Raw genomic sequence first — 15,050 nt, 5'->3', positions numbered from 1 at the left:
GCATCGCATTGTAGTGCTAAAGTCTGAAATAAATCTCACATGTGAAATTTCACATGAAGGGTTACCGACAGAGAGCAGTCTTCTTCTAGTCCTTAGACACTACCTGTCGCTGTTTCTATACTTCGAGAAAACTTTAAATGTAAATATAATACATTAGGAATATAACCTGGTGGGAAGGCTTGGTCCTAAATTGAAATGATGCCTCCTTCAAGAATAAAGATTTAGAACAAGGGTAGCAGAAGATGACCCACGGGTCACTGTGGTTTCTGTCCTTTGTTGGTGTGAGGCTGAGGGGCCCTGCTGACTGTCACTAGGGTTCATGGAACTGAATGTGGTGAGTGACTCATGGCCCATCTTCATCAGTGGGCTGGAGGAGGCATCTCCAAGGTATCCAATCCAACTGTCCATGTCACTCAGCGTCTTGGGTTGCTGTGAGTTCAAGCCTGGTCTACATAGTGAGTTCCAGGCCAACTGGGTCTTCAGAGAGACCCCGTCTCAAAAAAACAAAGTAAAACAAAACAAGAATGTGCAATGTTAAACCAGGTACGCCTTTAATCCCAGCACTCAGGAGGCAGAGGCAGGCAGATCTCTGTGAGATGGAGGCCAGCCTGGTCTACCTAGTAAGTTCCAGGCCAACTGGGACTACAGGGAGACCCTGTCTCAAAACAAACAAAAAAAAGTAGATATTTTCATTCATAGACAGGAACACTATACCATGTATTAAATGATGTTCACAAAGAGTGTTTAAAGATACAAGAAAATGTTAATAATGTAGCATTGGCTGAAAATCTGTACTCCCTAAGGTGTTAATTATGTTTTTTTAATTAGTTTTTCTTCTTTGACAATTTCACACGTGTAACATAGTGTATTTTCGTCATTTTCACCCACCTTTCATCCCTCTCCCACTGCTGCTGAACCAACAAGTTGTCCCTACTCCTTTTCACAGCTGTTGGTTTTTCTTTTGTGACCTGCTGAGTTAGAGTTACTCGCGTAAACATGGGTGGGGGTTGTTCACTGGAACATCAGTCCTACACCCCTGAAAAAAATTATCCCTCCTCCCCAGGAACAGTTAACAACCAGTAGCTCCTTCGGGAGGAGAGGCACCTTGTGAGCTCCTCCCCCATTAATTATGCTTTACAATGATGATTTTTAAAAATATTTTTTTTATTATTTTTATTTTGTGTGTATGAGCGTATTGCCTCCATTTGTAAGTGCACCTACATCGTGCAATTTCCATGGAGGTCAGAAGAAAACATCAGATTCCCCTAGAACTGGAGTTACTGACAGTTGTTAGCCACCATGTGGGTGCTGGGAATCAAACCTGGGTCCTCTGCAAGAGTGGCCAGTACTCTTAACCACTGAGCCATCTCTCCAGCCCCTACGATAATTTTTTTTTTTAATTTGGGGGGTTTTGTTTTGTTTGTTTGTGTTTGAGACAGGGTCTCTCTGTTACCCCAGCTGGCCTAGAACTCTCTACTCTCTTTGTAGACCAGGCTGGCCTCAATCTTAGATCTGCCTGCCTCTGCTTCCCGAGTGTAGGGATTAAAGGTGTGTGCCACAATGCCTGGCTTATTTTATATATATATATTTTTTTTTTTTAAAGGATGACAAAAATAATAGATAAAAACAAAGATGACTTAAATCCTTTTAATGCTTTGTAAACTGTCTTGATCAGTTTTGTTAATAAACTATTATTAATGGCTTTTAAAATTTTTTTGGTGAAGCATTTATGTGACTGATAAGCCAGAAGTGAAAATACCATTAAAATTTTTGAGAATAATATTAAATATTCAGAAAACACTTTACCAGAAAAGAAAGATGCCTCGGTGATGGAATCACTGGGGATTTCCACACTGTTTTGTACATCTGTATTGTCTAACAACTCTGTAGCAAGCTCTTTAGAAAAAAATTTGGTTTTTTAATTGTGTGTGTGTACATGTGTTTGTTTTTAAAAATATTTTAAATATTTTATTTATTTAAAAAATACATGTAGTGTCTGCATGTATATTAAGTGCACCCATGTTGTGCAATGCCCATGGAGGTCAGAAGAGGGCATTGGATTCCCCTGGAACTGGAGTTACAGATGGTTGTTAGCCAACCCAAGTCCTCTGCAAGAGCAGCTGGTGCTCTTAACCACTGAGTCATCTCTCCAGCCCCACGTGTGTGTTTAATCATATGGATTTTTCAACATAGCCGGTGTTCATACACTTAAAGGGGCAATTTTGCCTCACTGGAAGTAAAGACTATTTTGAATATTTAGGTGGAACTAAGATGAAGTAGCACTTTCTTTCTGCCTATATAACTGAAAAAGCGTTCAGATTTCTAGTGAATTTTATCTGGAGCAAATATTCCCTTTGTAAATCTTGAGTTGATCTTATAGGTGGCCTCCTGAAATGTACTATTTTATTGCTGTGCATGTGTTGGCTGGGTGCCTGACCTCCCAGGTTACAAACACCAACAGTAGATCCCCATTCTTAAAGAAAATAACACCCTCCCCCCAAAAAATCACCTTAGAAAGTACAAGTTAGACATTGCAAACGTTACTAATAAATTACCTACCGGTATTCACGCTGGACAGCAATAACTTGCCATGTTAATAGTAAGTCTGTAAAACTGTCCTACTGTTTACAAAGACAGTGACTCTTTTCCAAGTTCCAGAGGAGAAGCAGTGTTGTTCTCTGTTATTACAAAACAGGAGTGTTAGAGATACTCTGTTTCTTTGTTAAATTTACTCCGTCCAAATATAGAGGTTAAAGATGGGGGCAGAACATTTATGTATAGAGTATCAACTCACACCAAGTTCTTATTATACTTGAGATTCTCTGTTTTGGAAGTCAGTTACATACTAAAATAACATGTCAAACAGTCTAAAATAGATTACACTGAGTATCGAATGATTAATCCCAACAAATTTCTCTAAAATTTAGAATAACTGTGATTTGGATGTTCTATGCAGGAAGGTTGGATCTTGGGGGAAAATACATGATTTAATTAAGCAAGAATAAAACAGAAGAGGTTAGGAGGGAAAAGGGAAGCCAGGGAGGGAAGTCCTCCAGGCACGAAATGGACCCAAGAACAATGTAGAGACACTGGCGATGTAATTAGGAGGCCGTTTTGGAACAGATGGTTTATATGAGGTAGTGATTTTCAAATTATGCTCTGATGGGTCCCCCCAGGGGCTGGTCAGCAAGGGGTTGAGGCAGCCAGCTGTTGAAGTCCTTGAGCAAGGGGTGCTGCAGGTTTGTGAGAAAGTGATCTGACAGCATCCACAGGTCCACCAGTGTGTCAGCTGGCTGGCATGAGCCCAGTGCGTCGCTGGCCATGAGATTCGTGATTGTGTGATTGTGTGTGTGTGTGTGTGTGTGTGTGTGTGTGTGTGTGTGTGTGTGTAGGTCGGAGGAAATCTTACAGGAGTCTATTCTCTTCTTTCACTGTGTAGGTCCCTGGGGCCAAGCTCAGGTCCTCAGGCTTAGAAGCAGGTACCTTTACCCACTGAACCATCTCCCTGGCCCTGGCCATGAGATTGGAAACAAAGCAGGAAATAGTTGTATCTTCTCTCCACGAGAAGGGTCAACAGGCTTGAGCATGGATTGGAGGAATGTGCTATCAGGGGCCAGAGCCTGGGCTACATAGCAAGACCTACCCCCATCTCAAAAAAAAAGAAAGATTAACACCACAGTGGCAGAACCTGACAGAGCAGCGTACTGGTCAAGGATAACCAAGTCATGTTGGTAATATATGCCTTTGATAGAACATGTTGACACTGCGTCTTGATCTCTGTGTGTCTCCTCCACAAAACCCATACTTCTGTCTAATCAAGAGAAAGCATCCTACCATATACTCCAACCTATCGTAATGTCCTAGCACCAAGGAAAGTGTGAAGTGTACCGCCCAAGAGCGGGCCAGGAGGTATCTGAATGCAGGGTGCTGTACTGGGAGCCCAGAACAGAAAAGGAAGGCATGTGTTGCCTGCGTGTAGTAAGTGCACCCGTGTTGTGCAATGCTGTGGAGGACAGAAGAGGCTGCCGGATCCCCTGGAACTGGAGTTACGGGCAGTTGTTAGCTGCCATGTGGGTGCTGGGATTCAAACCTGGGTCTTCTGCAAGAACAGTCAGTGTTCTTAACTGCTGAGCCACATCTCCAGCCCCCAAAAGAACTATTCTAAACAACACCCACAAATGAGTTTTAAACAATACTCAATAAAGAAAATGCTGTCATACACTCTGTACAACAAAATGCTAGTAAACACTTGAAAAATTTAAATTTACTCGCATTCAGAAACGTTATTTTCTTATTTAGCTGGCACATTTTTAAAGAAATATATGGTTTGAATATACAAGAATGTAAAATAAACCTTCTCTCTGGAGCTGCTTTATTTTGTGATAGGTGAAGATTTGTGTGTCCTTTTAACCAACTAGCATGACAGTCCCAGGAGATGACATTTCAGAGATGTTTCCCAATGTTGTGTGTAAGAGCAAATACTCGATACTAACCCAAGCTTAGAAATACCAGATCGTGAGAATCTCAGAGACGTTGGGAATAAAACTGTTGAGTGGTATTGAGGATAAATATTCCATGTTCTAGGATGTGACATGTTTGTTTGTTTGGTTATAGCTCTTGAATGTAGAATTTATATGTTTGGATATAGCTCTTGAATGTAGAATTTGCTGATCTTCATCAGTGACTTAAACATTTTATAAGTGCTTAGAGTTATTCTAAAATATATATTTGAGATCCACATACATGCATACAATGTATTTTTATCATATCCACCGTGAACTCTTTCCTCTGATTCCGCCAATCCTCCTCCCAGGCTTAGAGGTTTGGTTTTTGCCAAGGTTTTGTGGAGTTTTTGTTGTTGCTGCAGCTGTTTTGTTGTTGTTGTTGTTGTTGTTGTTGTTTTGGTTTGGTTTAGTTCACTTGTTGTTGTTGTTGTTTGAGACAAGTTCTCACTATGTAGCCCTGGCTGGCCTGGATTTCACTATGTACACCAGACTGGCTTTGAACTCACAGAGATGAGTTCTGCCTCTGCCTCCTGAGTGCTAGGACCAAAAACATGCTCTACCACACCCAGAGCTATTTTAAAGCATATCCTAATTAATATCAAATACTGTTTCATAATTCTGTCATATGAGTAGAGGTCAGTGCTGTTTAAGCTGGTAGTTTGAAGCAGGAAGTTTTCTTTACCACAACTCTGTGTGTGTGTGTGTGTGTGTGTGTGTGTGTGTGTGTGTGTGTTGGGTTTGCTGCATGCAGATAAAAGAATACCATTTGTGTACAATAAAAAAAAATGCTGGGTACAGTGTCATATACCTTGAGCAGCACTCGGGAGGCAGAAGCCGGTGGATTTCTGTGAGTTCAAGGCCAGCCTGTTCTATATAACAAGTTCCAAGCCAGCTGGGGCTACAGGGAGCCCCTATCTCAAAAAGACCAAAAAAATTTAGACGGGATTCTCTCTGACTGGTAGGGTTAGGGCACTGGGTTTTTACTTTATTTTTTGTGATTTCCTACATTTTTCGAGTGTTCTTCTAAAAACCACAGAACATTTTTTGGTGATGAGAAAAAAAGACTTTTAAAGTTCGTTTTTCTTTTTTCCAAAAAGCAAATATTTCATTTCCATAAACTGCTATCTAAAGTATCAGAGTGATCTTTTTGTTTAAAAGTATATTTTTACTTTCTTCTCAGAGTGGATTTCATTTTTATGTGAATCCTTATTCATACGAATTTCCTGTTAAATTTTCTTGAGCTGTGAAAAGCATCATTGTGTTGAATTAATCTACTTTTTACTTTCAGACTGGTGTTTGGAATGCTCTATCCAGCATATTATTCATACAAAGCTGTGAAGACAAAAAATGTGAAGGAATATGTAAGTACAGGTTTTCAGTAATTAATTCTCATTCATTGTATCAACAATACACAAGCCTAAGAAAACTGCTGTTCTTTTAGAGAGAGCTACACTAACGTTTTAGGTTAAAAGGTGATAAGACTGTTGTCATAAAAATAATTACTTTAGAAGCCAGGCATGGTGGCCCACCCCTGTAGTCCCAGCACTGAGGCGGAGGCAGGCAGATCTCTATGAGTTCAAGGCCAGCCTGGTCTACATAGTGAATTCCAGGCCAGCTGGAGCTGCAAGGAGACCTTGTTTCAAAAAGGCCAAAAAAAAAAAAAAAAATTTACCTTAAAAACTAAATTTAGGGGCTAGAGGCATGGCTAACAGTTAAGAGCACTGGCTGCTCTTGCAGAGGACTCAGGTTCGGTTCCCAGCACCCACATGGCAGCTCACAACCTCCTGTAGCAGCTCCAGTTCCAAGGACTCTGACATCTTCTTCTGGCCTCCGCAGGCATTGCACTACATGGGTGCACTTACATACATGCAGGCAAAACACTCATGCACATAAAAATAAATAAAGTATTTTTTAAACTAACTTTGAAGACAGCCAACGGAGAAACTTTAAATAGACTTCACTGTCCCTTGGCATCTAAAGGGTACAGCACTCTTGAGGACTGATTGGCTGGCTTCTCACTGAGTCTGTGAGTGCCAGTACAATAAGGTTTGTTTGACTTTGGGGAAAAGGTCATGGTTTCCTTGCCTTCTGAATTTACAGGAATCCGAGAACAGCTCTTTTCATGGGTCTTTTCTCAGTTTTGATTGATGAGCACGCTGCTAGTGCATCACTATTGACAACTGCAGTCTTATATCAAATCTTATAATGGTGTGTGTGTGTGTGTGTGTGTGTTCACATATATGTAGATATACCTGTGTGAACATGTGTGTGGAAGCCAGCAGTCAATGTACGATATCTTCCTAGTCATTATTATTTGAGACCCAGTCTCTGGGGGAAACTAGAGCTAACCAGTTCAGTTGGGCTAGCTAGTCAGTGAGCTGAGGGATTGATTCTCTGGCAAAGCCTCCCAGCATTGGGGTTACAAGTATGTACCACACTGTCCAGCAAGCACTTTATGTGGAGTCTGGAGATCCATACTCACATCCTTAGACTTCAAGTTTCACTCAAGTCATCTCTCTAGCCCCATGATTTTGTAGGGCATTTTTTGTTCTGTTCTGTCCTGGTTTGGTTAGGTTTCGTTTTTGGAGACAAGCTCGCCCTGTAGCCCCAACTGGCCTGGAACTTGCTATGCAGACCAGGCTGGCCTTGATCTCACAGAGATCTACCTGCCTCTGCCTCCCGAGGGCAGGGATTAAAGGCATGCACCACCATGCCTGCCTTGATTTTGTTTGGGTTTTTTTTGTTGTTGTTGTTTGGTTGGTTGGTTCTGCTTTTATTTTTTAATATTTTATTATTTTTATGTTATGTGTATATATGTATTGCCTGCATGTAGGTAAGTGCGCCCGTGCAATGCCTGCGGAGGTCAGAAGAGGCTGTCAGATCCCCTGGGACTGGAGTTACGGACAGTTGTTAGCTGTCATGTGGGTGCTGAGATTCGAACCTGTGTCTTCTGCAAGAACAACCAGTGTTCTTAACCGCTGAGTCCCTGTTTTTAATTCTCAAGTGTTTCTTCTCCCTTTAATCACTCTTCATAGTCCCCACTCTTTTTTTTCCTTTCATTTTCCTCTTTTCCCAATCCAAATCATTCTCTCCAATAAAAAATGCCCTTCCTCAGCTTTGAGTCAGGCATAGTTTACTTTTTCGACGGAATAAATTTTCTGAGCATCACAAATGTGTACCTTGATGTTCAAATAGGATAAGCAGCCAGTTCTAAGGGGACTCACACCAGTAACTGTGGAGAGAGAGAGAGAGAGAGAGAGAGAGAGAGAGAATGACACTTATAAGCTAGACTATCTATTAGACTGTCTATTTCAAAATGAGCAGTCTAGCTCCCATCAATCCAAAGTAAAACCCAGACCCATCAGGCCTTGACTCCTCACTCACCCCTACCTCCTTCCAGCCTCTTTCTGTAATTGGAATTGTGCAATAATTTTTTTGCCTGGCAGGTTTTCTAGGTTCATCCATGTCATGTGTGTCATTTCATTCTTTTTCATGGCTGAACAGTGTTCCATTGTACTGATAAACAAAACTAGATTGTCTCTCTGCTAACAGACCTGTGGATTGTTCTGGCTGCTATGAAGTACGCTGCCTCAGACGTGCACACGTGACCTTCTGTTTTGTACCCATTCTTCTTCACTTTCATTCCTCGTAAGGGATTTTGGTGGCAGCCTTGTCCTCAAACTCATCAGCCAATTAGAAGTCCAACTGTGATTCTTTACAGTCTGTGTTTTCAGGAATGTGAGGTTGCACTGAGCCATTGATTGAAACTTTAATAATTAACCTATTGAGCTTTCATGGTCATCTTTCTTTTATATAAAACCAAATTTTATAATGAAATATATATATGTATGTATGTATACACACATCAGTTATAAGGGTAAAATACATTTATCAGAAGTAAAGAAGTTATGTAGATGAATTCTGTAATTTTATGATACAGATCTCTGGGATCTAGGATTAGGCAAAACTTTAATAATTAACCTATTGAGCTTTCATGGTCATCTTTCTTTTATATAAAACCAAATTTTATAATGAAATATATATATGTATGTATGTATACACACATCAGTTATAAGGGTAAAATACATTTATCAGAAGTAAAGAAGTTATGTAGATGAATTCTGTAATTTTATGATACAGATCTCTGGGATCTAGGATTAGGCAAATAATCTTCGGACATGGAACCACATTAACTCATACTAATATGAATTCATTTTATATATGGATTGAAGGGACAGATTTCAATATAGTCTATAAACAGTATTTCATGTTCTGTTGTACAGCGCTGGGGTATATTAGTTTTTAAAACAACACTCTTACCAGCATTTCTCCAGCTGCCTGTGGTGAAGGGTCTGTTTGGATTCCCTTTGTTTTTGTTGGTTGGTTTGGTTTTTTTTCTTTGTTCTGTTCTGTTCTGTTCTGTTTTGTAGTGCTCATTTTCTTTCTCCTAGAAGTCCTTAGCTATTACTTTTGTAAAAAATAAAATGAAACACAAGTCACTAGAAAAATAAAATACTGGAAGACACAGGAAGTACACCAACTTCTTTATTATTCATTTCCATAGACAGGAAACACTGTCAATTTTAGCACTTTTAGCAACACTGCAACACTTCTCAGCCTTGCACAATTCCCTAGACAACACTGCCCTACTGGTAATACTTTAATTGGAATTCTCTTTTGAATAGTAAAATCATGAATCATCCATCATTTCCCAGACACCATGGAAGTGCGAGCCGTGAGGTACATGACTGAGCAGAGCTTAGTAAGTGTGAAGTTCTTCCCTGTTTGGAATGCCTATGATACTTTCATTTAATGAGATATTTTTCTGAATTTCATTAACTCTGCAGATGAAGTGCTGGGTGATACCTCTCTCAACATCAGGCTCATTTTACCCATAAAGCATTCCAGAGCCAGGTGAGGTAATGCATGCCTGTAAATTCCAGCACTCTGGAGGATGAAGCAGGAGGATCACTGGGGGGTTGAGGTTAGCCTGGGCTACATGGTGAGTGCCAGGACAACCTGGGCTACAGAATGAAGAGACCCTCTCCTGGATGGATGGATGGATGGATGGATGGATGGATGGATGGATGGATGGATGGATGATAGATAGATAGATAGATAGATAGATAGATAGATAGGCTAGGTGGGTCAGAATATAAAAATATTGAATTAATTGTAATAAAAAACAAATGGTCCTATACATGTAAATGAATGCAAAAAGGTAAGAAAAATCATTATTTAGAGGTTAGACTGAGAACTGTTTTAAAAAGATAAATCCCATGGCCTCAAGTAGCCTAGGATGGCCGCAGAGTCACCATGTACCTGAAGCTGTCCTTGAACTCCTGAGCCTCCTGCTTCCCCTTTCCACATGTGGGGATCACAGGTGCACCACTACATCCAGCTCTACTTAAAAACGTGTTGATGCGCTTATTCTCTTAACACCAAACTCTGATTTTTATTGCTGAATTACTTTGAAGACGTAAGACAAAGATTGTATACTTCTGAAATTTTGATTCTTCATAAGCAAAAAAAAATGTACACGCACAAGAGAATTCATTAACAGTCAACTTGAGGAAAACTAAACTGTGTTGACATACATACATGTAGTATATGTTCATGTAATTAAATATATACTTGGCATGTTGCTTTATGAAGTTTTAATTTTGTTCAAGTGTTTTTTAGCAGGTCAGTAGCCTTTTTTTTTTTTTTTTTGCAGTTCTGGAAATTGAATCCAGGGCCCCATTCGTGGTAGGCAAGTACTCTGCGCCCTTAGCCCTTGTACAGTTGTTTTAAAGGGATAACTCATTATTAATAATTGTCATTATTTGCATGTAATTTTGCTCTAATATTGGAACTCAAGGGGAGAAAATAGTTTTCTTAGGCAAGCATGGTGGTGCACACCTTTAATTCCCACACTTGGGAGGAAAAGGCAGGTGGATCTCTGTGAGCTCCAGGCCAGCCAGCGCTTGTGAGACTGATTCAAAAAAAAAAGTTTTCTTAATCATTATTTTGGAAAACTTTGGTAATAAATAAAGATAAATTAGGGGACAGAAAGGCAGCAGCTGGAACTGGTTGGAGCTGGTTTAATTAATGCACGATTAACACTCCGTCTTCACACTTCTTCACAAATAAAATGAGGGGCAAAACCAAAACTGAACGGACATGGAATCAGGATAGACACCTACCTTTTATTGCAAAATATAATACAGCACTTAAGACTTGCGTAACAGCAGAGTTTTACAAACTAAGTTGAAATGTTTTCTTGAGACAATATCTTACATGTATATTTAATTCCTGCCAGTTTCAATGCACTTTCACATGTCTTTTTTTATTGGTGTTCTGCCACATCGCCACACTGTTCCAGACTTAAAGTGACAGCCCTAGAGGTCAGAAATCTAAAAGGGGTGCACCTGGCTGGGTTCCACTGGAGGCTTAGTCTGAGGGAAGATCTGCCCGGGTGTCTTCAGCTTCTGCCGGCTGCCCACATTCCTGGCCTTCAAGCTCCATTCCTCTGTCCTCACAGCCAACAGCTCAGCTCAACCTTTGGCTGCTGCCAGCTCTGGGCTTTTCTTCTGCCCTTCTCTTCCCCTTGTGTGGACCTTTAAGAATGTCTTGGGCCCACTCTGTTAATCCAGGCAAGGCTCCTGCCACCCTCCCAGGGTGGTCTGATTCCTAGCTGTGCTGATTAGTTTTTTTGTCAAACTAGAGTCATTTGGGAAGAGGGAACCTTTAGTGAGGAATTTCCTCCATCAGACTGGCCTGTGGGCACGTCTACAGGCATTTTATTGCTTGCTAATTGGTGTAGGAGGGCATAGCCCACTGTGGCTGTACCATCCCTGGGCAGGTAGGCTTGAATTGTCTAAGAAAGGTAGCTGAACAAGCCAGGAGGAGCAGGCCAGTGAGCACGCTCCTGCGTGGTTCTTGCTTCAGTTCCTGCCTGCAGGTCATGCCCTGAGTTCCTACCTGACTTCCCTCAAGGGCAGACAGTACCTTGGAAGTGTAAGATGAAATAAACCCTTTTCTCCCCATTTTGTTTTTTGTCAGTATTTTATCACAGCAACAAAAAGCAAACTAGAACAGCAGCCTTAACTCCATTGGCATCCTTACTCTCTCTGTAATCTAACATACTGTTTCCGGGGATTAAGCCTTTGACCTGTTCCCTGAGAAGGAAGCATTATTCTGCCTTCCCCAGTAATAGCCCAGTGCAACCTTATCAAATCGACAAAGAAAACAGTTCGGTATTACACACTTCTCAGAGAAGTCAGTTTACCTGTTGAGAGGCACATGGATCACTGTACAAGCAGGATCGATACCAGACTAGACCTCTTCTTCTTTCTGTTCCATAGTACTCCCTTTAGAAACAGAGCTGAGAATCTGGTTTCACAGAAACAGTGAGGTGGCTTCCACGCTGAATATACCCATACTTCATTAGATCTTCTGGGAACCACGGTGGTTTGGGTATCTTGTAGCAAGGGCGGTGAGACAGGACCCCTTAAATCTCCAAGTCAGCTGAACAGAAAGGTTGAAAATGAAATTCAAAGTTTTGAAAGTTCTTTTAAAGAAAAGTCTTGACAGTCCTTTAAGTATTTCCTTACTGACAAAAATTTTAATATAATTTTCTTATTCTTGCCTCTCAAAAGAGGTTGAATTTCACCAAACTTGGCCATTCAATTTTAATTGATTCTACCCATTTTATGAGGCGTCATAAAGTTTCTCTGTATGATCATCCTGTCCAAACTCAGTTTGTGTTACATATGGAGGTTTCTTAGCGACGTTAACCTACTTGAAATTGCTGTGTTATAATCTTTTGTGTGTTTTTTATGTATATGAGTGTACTGCCTACATGTATGTAAGTGCACAAGTGCACTCATGCCGTGCAATGCTCACAGAGGTCAGAAGAAGGTGTCAGATCCCATGGAACTGGAGTTACGAACAGTCGTTAGCTGCCGTGTGGGTGCTGGGAACCACACCTAGGTTCTCTGCAGGAGAGCCATCCCTCCAGCCCCACTTGTAGTCTTAGCCCTCTATGCTTCCTGATAATGTACCCTTTATATGTATGTTTGTCTCGCCTACAGAATACGTTCCACAGGGAGAGGTTTTGTTAGTGTGACTGTAATATTCCTGTACCTAGAATAGTGTTCTATAGATAGTAATTAATCAGTATTTTGAATAGAGAGAAAACCTGGCTTTTACATAACATGCGGAATGCTACGTCGTGGTTCAAGGCTTGTGCCTTTCCCAGCAGACTGTCTGGTTCCTCCACTTCTACTCCACTGGGTTAGGGAGTGTGCAGCCCAGTCCTGACACTTACCCCCAAACCCAGTTTCCTTGTGGTTTAGTCCTGACCTAAACTCTGCTTCTCTCTACTTCAACACTACTGTTTAAAAGCAAACATCTTTGGCTAATTTACTTCTTCCCCTACGTACTACCAGTCCCCTTAAGCCTGCACATGGTAGATTGCACCTGATAAAACAGATGCTGTGTGCAAATCAAAACAAATGGAGAGCACACTGTGTATTTTGGCAACGTTCCTTTCTTCCCTTGCCTATTTTTAAAACAGAGCTTTCCTAGGATATAATTTCCTGTATGGTGTGGCTGATACGGCCTACTTAAACATTCTGGGTCTTGCAGTAATTGAAATGCAAGCTTACTGGAGAATCAGTATGGTTTTTGCTAAGTTTTTCAGGCTCAGCTCCTACATCTCATGACTTGAAAATGGAGTGTTTACTTCCAAGTCATGTGTAATTGCTGTAGCTTTTCTAGGAAACCAGTGTTCTTGTTCTAAGAACGTTGGAGACAGCAGCAATGAAAAGATTGGCCAAACAGCACTTGAAAGTTCAAATCAAACATTTGGTCCTGAGATGCTCTGTGAGCCAGAACGAAGGAGGCAAAATCCTCTGGGAGGTGACTCAGTAGCAGGCCCAGAAATGGCACTCTAAGTCTACTGCGTGTTTAAAGTGACCTCATTTTGACTGAGTGTGTTTAGGTGAGATAAATGAACAAACAGAATGTGCCAGTTCTATGGTGGTTGTTTAGTGAAATCTGAAGTTTTCTTGGGTGGAGATAAAAAGGGGCAAACTTGGGTTTGGTTTTGGTTTTGTTTTGTTTTTTTTGTCTTTTTGAGACAGGGTCTCCCTGTAGCCCCAGCTGTCCTGGAACTCACTATGTAGACCAGGGGGGCCTTGAACTCACAGAGATCTGCCTGCCTTTGCCTCCCGAGTGCTGGAATTAAAGGCGTGTGCCACCACGCCCGGCCTGCTTTTAACTTTTTAAAAAGTCAAATAAGGGACCCATTAGATGACCCAGTGGGTCAAGGCACTTGCTGCCGAACCTACCACCTTATTTAAGTCCCCAGTGGGGATTGAACAGGGTGAAAGGAAAGAACCAACTCTTACAAGTTATCCTTTGAATTCCACACAGACAATGGCATTTGTGTGCAGGCACGCACACGCGCACACACACACACACACAATTAATTAACACATGTATTAGTTACTTTTCTCTTGCTGTGATAAAACACTGTGACCAAGGGAACTTATAAGAAGAAGAGTATTTGAGCTTACTGTTCTGGGTTCCAGAGGGATTAGAGTCTGTCATGGCAGGGAGGCATAATGAGGTGGCCAGAGGAAAAACAGAGCTCTCACATCTTCAAGCAGGCACAAGACGCCCAGAGCAACTGGAAATCCCAAGCTTAAGAACTCTAATCCCACCCCCAGTGATGTGCTTCCTTCAGCAAGGCCACACCTCCAGATCCTCCCAAAATAGTGTCACCAACTGGCAGACAGAACATCCAAATACTGGAGTCTATGGAGGGCATCTCATTCTCTCTCATTCAGACCACCACAACACATAAATATGTTTTTTAAAGTCTGTTTTCCAAGGCTTATTATGAAACTTCAGTTTCCTACCCTCCCATAGCCAACGATTTTCTGTTCTTCTGTCTGGCCCCTGTACTTCTTTCCATATTCTAAGTAACACGCTTACTTTGCTGTGTCAGTGTTTTTCAAGTGGACATCATAAACTGACATCTTTCATGGGAGGTGGTTAGAAATGACCCACTGTAGGCAGACCTCGTTTCCTGCCCTTGTAGCCTCCATGTCATTACAGCATAATTTGGGTTTGATCCTATGTTACTTAGACTACGTTCTAAAGACACAATAAAATGTGCAGGTAAGAGCACAGCATCTGGAGGCAAGAGGATCCCTGGGGCCAACCAGCCTAAAACAAATAGATAGATAAATAATTCCATTGTTTTAATGAGGTTTCTAGAGGGAGCGGAATTACACATCCTTACCCAGATATTCCGATCGGCTTGGTGATGGCTTGGTGATTGGGGTAGCTGTCATTGAATTACACTGTGACATTAAATGGGACACAGCATTAGCATTTACTTTTAAATGTGATGTGGTAGGACGTGGGTCTTAAAGTAATACACATTTATTCAACCCTTGAAAATAATTCTAAAATTTAATATTAGCTAGAGTTGCCTATAGATACAGCATTGGTGTTTGTTTTGTTGTTTTTTTGAGACAGGGTCTCACTGTG

General features: G+C 41.1%; 1 protein-coding gene and 1 long non-coding RNA gene across 8 annotated transcripts in view; one reads left to right on the top strand and one right to left on the bottom strand.

The window, feature by feature from the left end:
- Nucleotides 1-15,050, top strand: part of Reep3 (receptor accessory protein 3) — a 75,531-nt gene that overhangs the window by 16,760 nt on the left and 43,721 nt on the right. For 3 of the 6 annotated variants that reach the window (XM_029564616.1, XM_029564618.1, XM_008835379.3), the window contains exon 2: nt 5,794-5,866. In XM_029564616.1, coding sequence (XP_029420476.1) covers nt 5,794-5,866 — 73 coding nt within the window. Of the gene's footprint in view, nt 1-5,793; nt 5,867-9,352; nt 9,420-10,221; nt 10,258-15,050 lie in introns of those variants that run through there. The other 3 variants (XM_029564619.1, XM_029564620.1, XM_029564622.1) reach the window with 3 other exon arrangements.
- LOC115070719 lies at nt 7,565-14,182 on the bottom strand. 2 transcript variants are annotated; one of them, XR_003849866.1, is made up of 4 exons: nt 14,069-14,182; nt 11,776-12,014; nt 8,826-8,972; nt 7,565-7,737 (listed from the first exon to the last, which is right to left on the bottom strand). It is a non-coding gene; the product is annotated as an uncharacterized LOC115070719 (long non-coding RNA). The 2 variants fall into 2 exon arrangements; XR_003849867.1 differs by lacking the exon at nt 7,565-7,737 and adding an exon at nt 8,095-8,227.

Source organism: Nannospalax galili, unplaced genomic scaffold (genome assembly GCF_000622305.1).
Source record: "Nannospalax galili isolate Female #2095 unplaced genomic scaffold, S.galili_v1.0 scaffold116, whole genome shotgun sequence".
Taxonomy (NCBI): Eukaryota; Metazoa; Chordata; class Mammalia; order Rodentia; family Spalacidae; genus Nannospalax; species Nannospalax galili.
Note: the sequence above shows the minus strand (reverse complement) of the source record. Positions and strands in the feature narration are given on the sequence as shown.